The sequence below is a fragment of the Pleurodeles waltl genome, chromosome 11 (genome assembly GCF_031143425.1).
Source record: "Pleurodeles waltl isolate 20211129_DDA chromosome 11, aPleWal1.hap1.20221129, whole genome shotgun sequence".
Lineage (NCBI taxonomy): Eukaryota > Metazoa > Chordata > Amphibia > Caudata > Salamandridae > Pleurodeles > Pleurodeles waltl.
This window is the reverse complement of record NC_090450.1, coordinates 933164435-933179224: the sequence shown is the minus strand read 5'-3', so window position 1 is coordinate 933179224 and position 14790 is coordinate 933164435. Positions and strand designations below refer to the sequence as shown.

The 14790-nt window shown below is 44.3% G+C and overlaps 1 protein-coding gene across 8 annotated transcripts in view; it reads left to right on the top strand.

Annotated features, from left to right (window-relative positions):
* Positions 1 to 14790, top strand: part of NCOR2 (nuclear receptor corepressor 2) — a 1084598-nt gene that overhangs the window by 197015 nt on the left and 872793 nt on the right. For all 8 annotated transcript variants that reach the window (XM_069215021.1, XM_069215023.1, XM_069215022.1 and 5 more), the window contains exon 3: positions 13437 to 13564. In XM_069215021.1, the coding sequence (XP_069071122.1) occupies positions 13437 to 13564 (128 nt within the window). The remainder of the gene's footprint in view (positions 1 to 13436; positions 13565 to 14790) is intronic.

The following is a 14790-nucleotide window of genomic DNA, read 5'->3' as shown; positions in this document are numbered from 1 at the left end:
TCCGCATACAATTCACTAGTGGTGTTACAGTAAAGGAGACTACGAAGCCAAGCTCCCATCATCGGCGGGGTTTTGCTGCACCAGTGCATCACTAGCTCGCGCTTCACTAGTAGCATGGCAATCGCTGTATATCATCTAACAGATTTTGGGAGATCTGCAACATAACCCAGAACACCTCCCGCCAGTAGTGCACTAGCGTGGAGCATGTCCAAGTCATGTGTGCGAAATTGGCCTGCGGTGCTAGGCATTTAGGGCAGTTCGATGAGCGAGTGGGGCCTATTCTGAACATGTTTGCCAGTGTGGTGAATACATACCTCAAAAACTTGTAGTTGAATGAGTTTGTGACGACGGTTCATTGAGACTAATCATGTTTGTGCGCAACAGGCTGCCCAAATTATGGCTGCGAGTGGGTGACCCATTTCTGCCTCCCAGGGAGCATGCAATGTGGCATCCCGTCTTGGTAACAGATCTAGGCATCAGTGATAGAGGTGAGACACCATTCTGTGTCCCTCAACATCCATAATGAGTAGAGTGAGGGATTTAAAGTCGTCCAGCGCCAGGGATAGGTGGAGAGTTGTGCCCTCAGAGCGCTTTGGAGACGCCGGAGGACAAAGTGATCCATGTTAGTGGCATTGGCAAACCGTGTGTCCTCCGTCCGTGAGAAGACATGCCCCTCCAGGAAAAGATCACCAAATGTGTGTAGGGATAAGATTGCTAGGTTTCGCTGGACCAGTTTTTCCTTTGTGATGGGGAGCCATGAATTGTTAGTGGCAGTGCCGGGGAGTAGAAAGTGTCTACATGTAATAGTCAGGTCAGCTTATGCCACGCTCAGCAAGTAGTCAAAAGTGCTTGTATGTCATGCGGATCTAATGTAAACCCTTCAGGAAGAAGGATACGCGGGGAGACTGGTGTATCAAATCCCTCTCTGGTATTCCATAAAGCAGTCTTGCATCTGGTTAATGCCAGCAGAACGTGAACTGGCACACTGCAACCAGGTAGTGTAATTGAAAGTGTGGAACACCCAACCCACCTCGTTAAAATGTCCCATCGAATCCTGCGGCGTTTATTTGCCCTAATCAGTCGTGTGAGTATGCGCCTAATCATCAGGAATGGCACAGGGATATTGGTGAACAAATATGAAAAGCAAGGAAGAATCACCATTTTAATGATGTCTATACGGCCCATCATTGAGAGGGGAAGACAGACGCAGCGGTCCACTCGTGTGATCAATTTATTGATCGCCGTCCTGTAATTTAGGCAAATTATCTGTTCCTTGTCCTTGTGTGTATATATACACACGACATTTGATGCGATCAGTGCACGATGTCAATGGAAATGAGGAGTGACCATTAATATTCACGCCTGTAAGGGGAAGAATTTCAGGCTTGGACCAGTTGATTTGTAGTCCAGAATATGTACTGAAGCAGGCCACCTCCTGCAAAACAGAGGTCAGGTTTTCCGCAGGGTGTCTTAGAAACAGTAGTATATCATCTGCGTACAGCGATATGAGCAATGGGCCGGGCTTGAACTGTAACCCCCTGTGCATGTGGGTTTCTTGGAGATGGCGCACCAATGGATCCATTGCAATGACGAAAAGGAAGGGGGACAGGGGACACCCCTGCCGCGTGCCCCTGAATGTTGGGAAGGCGGAGGATAGTGTGTCTGTCATTAACTCTGATGCTGGCCGTTGGCTCTGTGTGGAGCAGGTTGACCAGGGAGAGGAATCAGCGGGGTAGGCCTAGCTTACTGAGGGCTGCTAACAGGAATGGCCACTCCAAAGAGTTGACTGCATGTTACGCGTGTAAGAGGGCCACCGCTGCAGGAATTGTGGGGGAGATTCTATGGAGTGCAGCAAATAATTTGCAAAGGTTGATGGTGGTAGAACGGTGGGGGACAAAGTCCGATTGGGCCCGGTGAGATGACACTGTCCAACAGTAAGAACAGCCGCATCGCTAGGAGTTTGGCCAGGATTTTTTTTTAATCCAAGTTCAATAATGTGGTAGGAGCCACACATTGTGTGTGGCCCTTGTCTGGCTTGGGTAAGAGAGTAATGACCGCCTCTCTCATTGTCGACAGCAGGATGCCAGCCTCTAATACCTCTGTATATGCTGTCAGTAGGCGTGGTGCCAATATGTGTTTGTATGCGTTATAGAAAGCACCTATGAAGCCGTTCATGCCAGGAGCTATGGAGCCATCTAGCACCTCAGTTGCGTGGACTATTTCCTCACACGTGAAAGGTTTACTCTAGAACTGTTGTTGTGCAGTGGTAAGCCACACCATAGCCCCTCATCAAGTTATTGTGCAATGCCTGCTGCGTCGTCACCCTGCCGGGAGGTGTACAGTTATGAGTAATAAGCAGGGTATTCGGTCTGGATCCCTGCAGTGTCAGCTATTTCAGGCCAAACGCACGCAGCTCCGGTATGTGGAAGGAAGTCCCAGAGGGTCTTAGCAAATTCGTCAGTGTGCAGCCTGGGTGTTCCCTCTCTCCATGTTCCCTGGCATGAGCACACTTGCCTAAGTAGTGTGTTTCACGATCAGGAGAATCCTTAATTTCATTAAATAGAGGAGCCCTTTTGTGTGCGTTGTTGCACATCTATACGATCCATTTCAGAGAACTTGCCTTCCACTCTGGACAGGCTATAGCGTATGTCTTGCAAGACCCTGGCGTGTTTTGCTTTGCAGATTCCCTTCATGTAAGCCTTAAAGGCCTCCCATAGGGTGGCGTACCAGGCAACTGAGCCCTTGTTGAGGGCAAAGTATTCTGTTATCGCTGTGTGAAGTTCTGGGCGCAATAGAGTATCCTGGAGCGCCAGTGTGGGAAATCTCCATCTTTGTTCATGGACTATGATACTTTACAAGTGAGTTGTACCGGGGAGGGGTCCGACAACATGCATGGGAGATGCGTAACTGGCCCAAGCCATAGATCAGTGGCAGCGGAAATCAACCAGTAATCTATGCGTGTCCATGTATTGTCTGGGACAGAATTAAACGTGTAGTCAGGGGTGTGTGGATTTTGCAATCCTCATGGGTCTTTCAACCCATAAGCATCACAGATGTCCCTCAGGACGCGCAGTGAGTCGGGTTTAGTGGTGGGGTTAGCGGCTGTTGTGTCCTGCCCCCATCCAAAATCATATTAAAATCCTCACCTTACTATAATGTGATCTGCTGCCATTTGGTCAATACGGGCTAGGAGGGTATGGAAGAATTCAGGGGTATATATGTTTACTAAAAGCATTTTGTGGCCGGACAGCGTTCCCGCCACTAGTATGTACCTACCCTCTTTGTCTGTCAATGTTGAATATGGGTGAAATGGTAGATTTGTATGCACTAGTATGCAGACCCCACAATGGTACCAACTGTAGCTAGAGAAATACCTGTGTGAGCCCCAATTAGCCGCAAATTTATGCGTGTGTTGTGGTGGGAGGTGTCTCTCCTGTAAGAAGACGATTTGAGCCCCATGTCGAGTTAGGTACTGTAGGACTTACCTTTGCAAGGGTTATTGAGCCCTCAAATGTTCCAGGAAATGAAGACCTCGTCCAGTGTGGTCAGCTCTTGCATTTTAGGATTACCCATCTATGTAGTTATACTGATATGTGTGATGTAGTACATGATGAGATAGACTGGGCAAGAAAAACAATAATATGCAACTGATAGAAGTTAACTGTTTGTGTCATTACCCTGTCCCCCCTCCCACACCCAGCAATAAGTTGCCTGGTGAACCCCCAACGGTAGAACAAATATAACAAAAAACCCATATCGAGTATGTGGTGTCAACCATGGGGGGTAGCAACGCTGCGGCAGGCATCTCGATATGGGATGCCGAGTTGAGTGTAGCGGATCGTGAATGAGCCTTCGGTGGTCAGTGAGAGCATCAGCTCACAGTGTCAGTAGGAATGGTGGCCTTGCAGTTTGGTGCAGAGGATCCTGTTGTGATGGTGGACAGTAAAATGCGTTGATGCTGTTAATCTTGCTCAATTATTCCACCAGGAACAGGTCCATGCAGTTAGAGACCTGGGAGTTAAGGGGGGTGGACCGGGGATCCCCCGGGTCTGGTCTGTGGTCATTGGCAAATTTCTTGGAGAACTCCAAGGCATCAAAGGAGTTTTCAAAGATTCGTGGCTTGCCATTTACGGCTACTCAAAGCTGTGTCTGGTATAGCATTCCATAGCGCACTCCCAGTTTAAGTAGCATTACGTTAGTGTCTGTGAACTTAGGCCGTGCCTCCTGGACGGCGATCATAAAATCTGAGAATATCAAGATGGACATGCCTTGGTAGTGCAATGGGCTGTTTATTCTGGCCAATCGTAGTGCAGTGTTGTGGTCCCTGAAATTGAGTGACCTGCCCAGAATATGTCTAGGTGGTGGGTCGGGTATAGGATGTGGGCTCAAGGTTCAGTAAACTCATTCCACCACAAATGTGGTAGTGAAATTGTCGTGCCCAAGTGTCTCCAGTAACAGGGTTTCCACAGAAGCGTCCATGCGACCCGTCTTCGTATATTCCGCGATTCCCAGTACCCGGATATTGTTCAGACGTCTGCGGACTTCCAAGTCCTCATTTTTGATCGCAACTACGTGCATCCTTGCTTCGAGGCGGTTTTTCAGTTTTGCTGGTGCTGTCTTCAAGCCGCGAAATCCGTTTCTCCGCTACCTGTGTTCTAATTTCCTGCCTGTCCATTCAGTCTTTCATTGCATCCAAGCGGGAGACAATGGTGTTGAAGCGGGCATCAGTTGTTCGGAACACGGAGTGTGCAGACATTTCTTGACATATACTGTTCCAAATCCTATCAATAAGGATACACTCGCCTTATGACCTCTAGTTGTAGGAGCACTGTTGCACTGTAACTTGCTTGCTATTTCCTCTAGTAGTATTCTGTTTTGGAATTTGAATTTCTCTGCTGTGTCCCAGCAGCCTTGAATGTGCTTTATTTTGGAGCATATCACCAGGTTGTCTTCATTCTTAGCACATTTGTTTACTTCCCATTTCTTGTACTCTGTTGAGTATCGTGGAGTGGGTACGTCCCACTTTAAGACTGTTCGACATACCTTTATGAAAATACCCCATTTTGGGCCAGATGTATAAAAAAAAATATTTGCGTTTCTTAAAATAGCGAATTTTAAGAAATCGCAATTTAAGGAATGTAAAATGGTATGTATGATTTTTGCGATTCGGTAATAGCAATTTCTTAAAATTCGCAAATGCTATTACCGAATCACAAATAAGAGAATCCAACCCCATTCGCACCGATGGGCCTGTTGTGAATGTTTTTGCATTTCCCCAAATTGCGAATTCCTGAATTAGGAAATGCAAATCCCAGGGTGCTGGGGGCCTAAGGCCCCCGCTGCTGCACCCCAAAAATATTTTTACGGACATGTGAAGCACACACATACCTTAGGGGCATGTGTGCACTACATGTCAATTTTAAAAATGCATTTATAATGCATTTTTTTGAAATGTGCACATGGTAACCACCAATGTGGTAATTGCATTTCCTAAATGCCCAATTCGCATCTAGGAAGTGCTTGATACACGTTTGGAATATCGCAATTAGGAATTCCCTATTTGCGATTTCCAATTTAGAGAATCGCAATTTGCGATTCTCTAAATGGGGTCGCAATTTTAAGGAATCGCTATTTTAGCGATTCCTTAAAATTGCACTGCGAATGCCTTTCATACATTGTGAAAGGAATTTTTGCATTCGCAAATGGCCGAATTTCACAATTCGCACCGTTTGCGAATGCAAAAAAACGTGATACATCTGGCCCTTTGTCTTGCGTTTTCCTGGGCCTACTAGTCACAGTGCTCACCTGCACCTTAGAACAGAGTACTGGGGCTCCGGGCACCGACATTTGTATTGGATAGCCTCCCGTTTTTGAAAAGCCCCTAGAAAACTACAACCACTTTCAGCTTCCTTTACATATATATGTATGTTTAGCTATTATCACCCCAGATAAGCGGTATTTTTTTCTCAATACAAGCATATGCTTTTCTTTGTTTCCTGTTTAGTTATTAAATTTAATAACAAAAATTAAACTGGATACTGCATGGGAGTGGCTCCTTATCCCATCCAGTGAGGACTAACAGTTTTTTTTTTGTTTTTGTTTTTTTACAAAAAAGCTGGGGGGTTTTGAGTGGAGATAGGCTATTTTGCATAGTACCAGTTGCCTCCGTAATGGGTAAGAAATGATGGAAGCCAAGTGCAAGATCTTCCCAATGGATACGAATTGACTGCTCAGGCATTTCCGTCACAGTATTTGTTATCTTCTGGAAAGTGGCTTCCAAAACTGGGCTCAAAACTCCAGAAGGGGCCTCAACTTGGATGTTTTCCATGGAGAGTATCACATTGACTCCGATCTCAAGGATGCTCACCCTGTTGACCGCCTTCTACTTGAAAGGGCACTCAAGGCTTTTTTGAAGCCTAGCTAGATCCTATTCACCGCTCTACCGTGATTGGTTTCCCTGGTCACCAAATCAAAAACACTGGGTTTGATTTCTCTGGCAGGGCCCTCCGCCCTGGTGACTGTGTCCCATTGTAGACATTACTCCTTCACGCTTGGATTTCGGATGAGAGCACGAAAGGCTTTGTGTTCTTTCATCGGAAGAGAACACGATGCTCTGAAGAAGCCCTTGTGCTTATGGTGTTATTGAACTGAGCAGAATGAACCACTTTCCCCTTGAATTTTTTTCAGATGTCAAAGCCAGTGCAGTGAGAACACATTGTTCCCGGAAGCCAGAATTTGTGATTGTAATCATAGAAATGAGATCGCCGTGTGCTGTACAAGGCAAGCTCCCGTCTGTGAGTGATTCACAAATAGCCCGTTGCCATGAGAGGTGAAAAAGTAGTATTTGGAGTAGTGGAGGTAGGAAGAAAACTGAGCTTAGCAGGTGCTAACCCATCCCATTGCTGGACACCTTAGCCATGTTTTGAGTCCATCTTCTTGGGTGTAGCATATGGTCTGGGTATTTAACCTCTACCTGCAGGAGGAAAGTCAAGTGACCGTCAAATTCATAGAGTGCATTTCCTAGCATCTTTCTGTGGCTCCATCCCTGGTGCTTCCATGGTTGGCATAGGATGCATTTCTAAGTTTTGGACTTCATTTTTGATCTTCAGATAAGCCGTAGCTTCTGGTGATCTCTGAAAGTGGTGAAGTGGCGGGTCATAATACATGCCACAAGTTTTCCACTTTTTTCCCCCCCTGTATTGTGGCTTGGCTGCTACCTATATGTAAATAATTATCTCCAGTGGGCCAATGCAAGCATGTTGTCATGAGTATCTCCTTATGCCAGTATTATATACATACAATATACCAGATTTTTGCCATTAAAACTACCCATGTACCATGAGTGACCCCTGTGCCATAAATTACCACCCATTGTGTCAGAGGCAGCATTTTATGCTTCCCCCAACCTAACCAGCTTCTGCCACAGTATGTCATTATCTCCCTCTCTGAGGCCTAGAATCACTTCAAGTATGGCAGCACCAGCATTCTGTCATAGGTGTTCCCAAGTGTCAGGAATTACTTCCAGTATGTTAGGGCCTGCATTGTGCAATGGGTTTCTTCCTTGATGCCAAGAATTACTTACAGTATGCCAACGACGGCATGTTACCTTGGGTGCCTCCAGAGCCAAGAATTATCTCCAGTATGCCATGGTCAGCGGCAGACTCACAAGCATAAGACATGCAAACAAGCACTCTTACTCATACTCTCTGTGATTCACTCTTTCCTCATCACTCACTCATTCTTACTCCGTCAGCCACACACAGATGTACTGATACTCAGTGATTGTCACTCACCACCCACGTACATGCTTGAGGCATGCACTAAAAAAATTAAATGAATTGTGCCTGTGTGAGAGGGTCATAGTTCAATTATGACCTGGAGATCTGGGCAATCCAGATATCTACCCAAAGAGAGACCTGTTTAAGTTTCTTCTACTATATATTGCATGTGATGTTTGCTGCAAGACATATGGTTAGCTTACAGTGGGCTTATATCCCTCTTATTGCTTACCACTGGTTGGCTTGTCACTCATTTGCTTGCTTGATGTTCGCTACATCTTGTAAGCTTTCCTTCATTTTTGTTCATTTGTCCTTCCCCTGGTGCATGGGGGCATTTGTTTTTGTCTTTCCACTGCTCGCTTTACAAGGGCTACTTCTTTTCACTTAAGCACTTTGCAAGAGTGCTTGTGTTTTCCAGGTGTGTGCCTTGTGTACTTCAACCCCTTCCCTCACCACCCTCTATGTTCCTCCCTGTCGCCATGTGCTTCTTCCCCACCACCCTCCATGTTGCTTTCCCCATGTCCCTCTCTTTTTCCCGTTTGCTCCCCCACCTGCAACCTCCATGTTGCTTCCACCTACCCAGGTCCCTTTTTGCCTCTGCTCTTCACCCCTGTGTTGTTCCTGTCCTCTCTGTTGCTTCTGCCTCCCATCTGAATACCCATGTTACTTTTGCTCCTCTCGCCTGCTTAAAATAAATGCTTTCTTACTTCTTATTGAGCAATACAATATAGATCAGTAACTAAAGAAAAAAAACAGACTCATCATTTTGTGGAAGTGCCATGTGGTCTGTGTGCCTACAAAATTACATGACCAGATGCGTAAAAAGTTAAAAAAAAAAAAAAATAATCTTTTGCCATTCTCTACAGCATAGAGCTGCTATGCATCATGGGTAAAGACTATTGGCAAAGCCAGTAGGTTCCAAAGCTAAGATCAATTTGCTTAGCCATTGCTTGGAGAGGCCTCACCTCCACAGTGAGCGCTAAGTTAAATAATCAGCAGCTGTAGGCCGAGACAAGGGGCAGTAAGTGACAGCTGAAAGGAGGTGGGGCTGGGCCCGGAAGCCCCCGTTAAGAAGCCACCACTGCAGATAGGAAGTTAACAAGATCATTCCGTGCCCGCCTGTAGTTATATGTGATTTATTACAGAAGGGCCTGCAAGTGCCTGTGTGGCTCCCTCTGTAATACCCATTGCACAGGAACATTTTGTGCTATTTAATAAGGGTGACCAGATTTTGAGGAGCAAAAACCGGAACAGGTCAAACATAAAAGAAGGACTAAAGACATTACTGTTACTTTTAGATCTGGCCTGTCCCGTTTTTTTGCGTAGCTTTGTGAATGTGCCTATATGTGTACGTGTGTGTTTGTGGGTGTGTGTATATATATGTATATATACACACACACACACACATATTTACAAGTCTACATATATAAAATTAGCTATGTCTTGACCTCCCACCCTGCTCCCCACTCCGTCTCTCTGCTGGGAACAAACAGACTGTGTTCCCTAACTATAACAGATAACATACTTTAACTATTTCATACTTTTTAGGCCTCTTTAACTTATGCTTCCCTACATGATCTGACCTTTGTCCCAAAAACCGGGACATTTATTTAATAATCTGACCTTTGTCCGAAAAACCGGGACATTTATTTAAAATTAAGAGAAGCGTCGGGACACCGGGACAGTCCTCTAAAAACCGGGACTGTCCGGGGAAATCTGGAACTTCTGGTCACCCTACCTTTAATGATTAGCTGTCCCTTCGTTTGCATGGCTATGACGCCACATGCCAATTAGAAAATACCTTGGCCTGTACTCCTTTGTACGTGAATACTGTGTGCTACCAATAGGGGGCGCAGCTTCAGTATACTGCCTTCTGGGAATGCTCATTGGGCCGGGCAGAGGTCTTCGGGACCACACACTGCAGGCACTCACAAGTACTGGCCCTTCCTTGGGGAGAGGGTGTTCCCCGCACTTTGGAGTACATCCCCCAACAGGCTGGGGTGCTCATCGAAACACAGTGACAGTGTGTAAGGAGCTACAGGTACTCCCACAATAACACCACCTCAATGCCAAACAGTGTCTCTATATATTGTTGTCTATGAATACAGGTGTTTTTTCCTAGTTTACCTTTGCCGGCGTGCCTATTTCTGCTTTGGGGGATTTTTTTTTACCACATAGCCAACCTGTAAATATCTGCGGAATCAAAAAACAATACTGGCAACACAAAAACTGAAATAAATGCACATTCTAATAGTCTACTACAGTGGTTCCCAAACTGTGGTCCGGGGACCCCTGGGGGTCCGCAAAGCTTCCTCAGGGGGTCCGCGACTGCTTCGAGAATTAAATAATATTAACAGAATAGGTCCCCGGCTTACAGTAATGACTCAGTGGGGGGTCCCCGTATTCCAATAATGATTCAGTGGGGGTCCTCGGGTTCTAGTAGTAGTAAAGTGGGGGTCCACAGAAGTCAAAAGGTTGGGAACCACTGGTCTACTACATATACAGACGACTACAGGTGCTCATACACTAAAGCACATCGTTGCCATGATGTGTATTACCGGAATGCTGTACAGTAAACAAGTAGCATGAACCAAGAAAGACAAGATTAGTGGAGCACACTAAGAAATCAAGTATATCAACAGTTTAAAGACTAGCTTAATGCTCGTCCGTATTTTTGACGTCGACACGAGGAAGTGGACTCATGATGCGTGTTACTGTGATATACAGGCAATGAGGGACATGTAAATTACGTTGTTTCTCAGTTGAGACCAGGAGGAGAGAATAAAATTAAAAAAAATATGATGTGGGCCAGAATTTGAAGATATTTGAAATAAGTTGTTTTACATCCAGTCCCAACGGGGATTACGAGGCTGAGTGCCATATGAATGACTAAGCCTTGAAGAAGTCCAGTTTGGACGAAACACGTGTTGGCTGATGGCCTATGCTTATTTTATCATTGTCTGTTGGCTGTTTTGTGCTCTTCATATTTATTGTATCACTGTCTTATGTATTTTTGGCACTATGTGTGTTGTTTGTTATAAATAAATTCTATATGTATTTATAGTATTTTTTTGCTTTTATATAATATGATCTAAGGACCAACACAATTATAGTGAATGTCAAATTATGATTTTGCAACCTATGGAAAATTCCTAATATTGTATTTAAGACAAAGTGTCTTTAAACTATTGATATACTTGATTTCTTAGTGTGCTCCACTAATCTTGTTTTTCTTGGTAAATGTCTGCGGAATGCTTCTTTGCAAGCTGACGTTCTGTAAAGAGGCATTGTACAGATCGTATTCCCTCCAGCTGAAAGGAATATTAGAAATTTGTGTATTGCATATGGTGTCTCGACCTTTGTAGTCTCACAGTTTTGGGGCTAGGGAAGTTGGATGGAACAGACACAATTTTATAAAATCCGTAAGCCACGGGAAGTCTTCTTGAACCCACCCCAGATGTTGCTGCTGAAAGTGACGTTGTTTTGTCAGAAGTGGACTTCCCTCCACCCTGGTCATTTTAGTAACAGCTGAAGGTTTCAACTGCAGTACCAACTAAGTCTGGATTTACACCTTGGAGTGGCAGGTTGCATGTAGATACTGAGAGAGGGTGCTCTAGTACGCGAACAGCTGTTGCTTGCTGCATTTGTGTTTTTTGCCCTTTAAAAAAAATTCTTTACTTTGCAATTTTTAGGCAATGCATTAATAAGGCAATATAATACTGCATTAAACGACCAACAGTCGAGCTATCTCTTCTCCTCACAAAGATCAACAGCAAAGTATAGATGCTCGAATTCTACTACTTCCAGAGCCCACCCACCTGCAACAGGTTCACCACCTTACACGTAATTTGATATATGCATTTACTTATACATTCCGTTCTGTAACAGGGAATGTACAGGAAACTGAATATTATCCTTAAACACACGATGTCCGCCACCTTACATCTGTCAGACTAATAACAGTAACAATGGACTGGGTTCTTCCTACTGTGTACATTCGTCGCGAGATCCATAGAACTCCGGTGTAACCCAGGCCCAAAACAGAAGAAATTCTCCCAGTTTATCAACCCTCCCCTTAATTTGTATAGAAATAAGTGCCAGGGCCCTTGTCCGGAGACCACTGGTGCTTGCACCACCCAAAGCGCTACTAATGACAATTTAGACTTTTTATACATTAAAAGTGGCTAATACCTGCCAACAAAGCTATTTTTACAGCTTTGGTAGGCACGTAATAATTATTTTTAATGTATATATAAACAACTTTTGTTGTGTTAATCAAAAAATTAGACAAACAGCACCACAATGTGACTGGCTGTCATGAGTCCTGGTGTTGACAATTAAGGGTTGGTGCGGAGCACCGGAAACCACCTGCTCAAATTAAGCACTGCACCCTCTAACTTGCCAAATGCAGATCCTCGCATCAAAATTTGATGTATTTAGCTTAAAATGACAGATGTGTATTTCACGAAACTACATGCAATTTTTCTGAAATGTTACATAATTTCACCACCCCGCAAGGGCCTTAAGCTTTCACATTGATTGTGCCAAGGACCATCGGGTTGGATATCAGATTTTTGTGGGGTTCTCTTGAACAAAGAAAGGAAAAGCTGTGAAGAAAAGGACTCTGTCAAGGTGGATAGTCATCTAAATAAAAATCCTTGCGCATTAGCCAAAAAGCAGCCTCACATTCCACCAGGCTAGGGTTGCCACCACTGTGTTGGCATACTGGGTGTCTGTTTTTGACATTGGGAAGGGCATTTCACCAGTTTAGTCCTGCAGGATTTTTTGGACTAACCTCACTCCACAGACCCTTCACCTAGAGAGGTTCTGCTTTAGTATTTATTCTACGGGTGAGGAATTTGCAGTTAGTAGTATACAATAGAAGAACACGTTACTTACCTTTGATAACTCTCTTTCTGGTGGATACTCTAACCACAGATTCATCACTGCCCTTACACCTCCCTTTTCTGTGGAGTGGGCTCTTTTTACCATCTAAAAAGGTCCCAAATTATAGGATCTGCACACTAGTACTTCTAATAGTTTGTGCTCCAGGTTTGTGGGCACAGAGCGTCAAGCCAGAAACTGACGGGCTAGTGCTTGTATCCACTCCTCTTATGGGGAAGAAAAAAAGTAAATGCAGAACCACATGGTGCCTCCTGGCAGCATACAGGAGCACTGCTATGAAAACTTCCTGATCCAGTTCCGTGCCTAGGGGATATTCCAAAGGTGAGGAATCTGCAGTTAGAGTATCCACCAGAAAGAACATTACTGAAGGTAAGTAACTTGTTCATTAACATGTATTAAGCCCCTATGCTCCGACAGTGAACCTAACCCTAAAAGTATCTCTGTAAATCTTACCATAACTTTGCCCCTTACCCTCAAGCTCTTGCACCAGCCACAACAACATTCCTATCACCAACTTTAGTCATATCATACTCTGCTGAGTTTATTTTCAGTGAGTTGCTTATACAACAAGTTTATTTTGTAATATGATATGTACCAAATTATTTTCAGTGAAATGGCAAATAGAGGGTAGGGAGCGTTCGCTGGGGAGTGTTCACTTGATGTGCTTCCTTAGTAACATTTGGGCTGTAATATACCTCATACCATTGACGTTACTGTTCCCTCGTTGTGATCACTGCCCTCTTTCTTCCGCAGGACATTGGCCTTCTGGAGTACCAGCACCATTCCCGGGACTACAACTCCCATTTGGCTCATGGGTCTGTCCTACAGCCCCAGCGAAGACGGCCATCTTTACTGTCGGAGTTCCAGCCTGGCAGTGAAAGGTGTGTGATGGTTATTTGTTCAACATATGCCTGTAATATGTCGCTTTCTACACAGATGTCTTTTTAGTCTAGAGTTAGATTCTAAGGGAATGATTTAGAAGTTGGCGGACGAGTTACTCCGTCACAATGGTGACGGATCCGAGTAACCCATCTACCAAGTTCGAAATCAGGTCCTAAATGTTTTGATTTAAGTTTTTTTATTTATTTATGTTGCATTCTAAAATCAATTCATGTATAATAATAGTTTTCTGCCCAACACTAAAATATGAATGAAACAAATGTATGCTTTTCATTTATCATATTTACCGGTTACAGTTTTCATGAATTTTTTGTCCTTATATTTTTTTACAACCTCATTATCCTTAGGAAAATATAAAACTGGAGAGGGTGTCTCTGAGGCACTACTGATGGGTGGAAAAAATGAAAGACTTGGTTGCTCTGTTTGCTGTTAGAACTCTCTACCCTTTTCTCTGAAGTGTTCCAGGTTTTTGGCATATTTTACAATATGTTATTAATTTGGGGATCTCACATGATGCTCACGCCATTGTGTAGCAGCTACAAAGTGCTTACAGGTGAAGCAGAACCAACCCAACGCCCAGCCCATAAGGTTTAATTTGTCCATAGAGACTTTCTGCTTCCTGAGGCAGGGGTGATCGAGGGAGGAAGTTGCGTGGGAAATGGGGCGTCTCTGCAGAATCTCTGAACCCCCACCTCGAACCCGAGGTTAGATGGACTCAGCAAAGTACTCGGCATCTTTTATCCACATTAGCAATAGGCCAGTGGATCTGCCAGGAGTGGCCTTTGTTTACATCATGAGGTCATTATTTTATAACATTTTATAAACCAACATTTTCACTTTGTAGCGAATAATACAGAATGTGTCCTGTGTTATTTGTCCATTACTTTCTACATGTAACTAGCACGAGCCTTGAAACAGCACCTGAGTCTACCTTACCATTTGAGCTTGGCGTGTGCCAGGTGACAAACCAATCAAAAATAAATCAAAGAGGAAAATATACACATTTTAATTGTTCAGTCACAATATATAAAAGGTGACTTAAGTGTGACAAAGCCTTTCCACACAAAAATTAGGTCTGGGCAGAATTAAAAATATGCAGGCGCAGGTTAGTGTTACTCTTTTTATGCTAAATTCCTGAAATTACACAACTTTGTGGCATTACACACCTAGGGCCTCATTTCGAGTTTGGCGCACGGGATGACCTGTC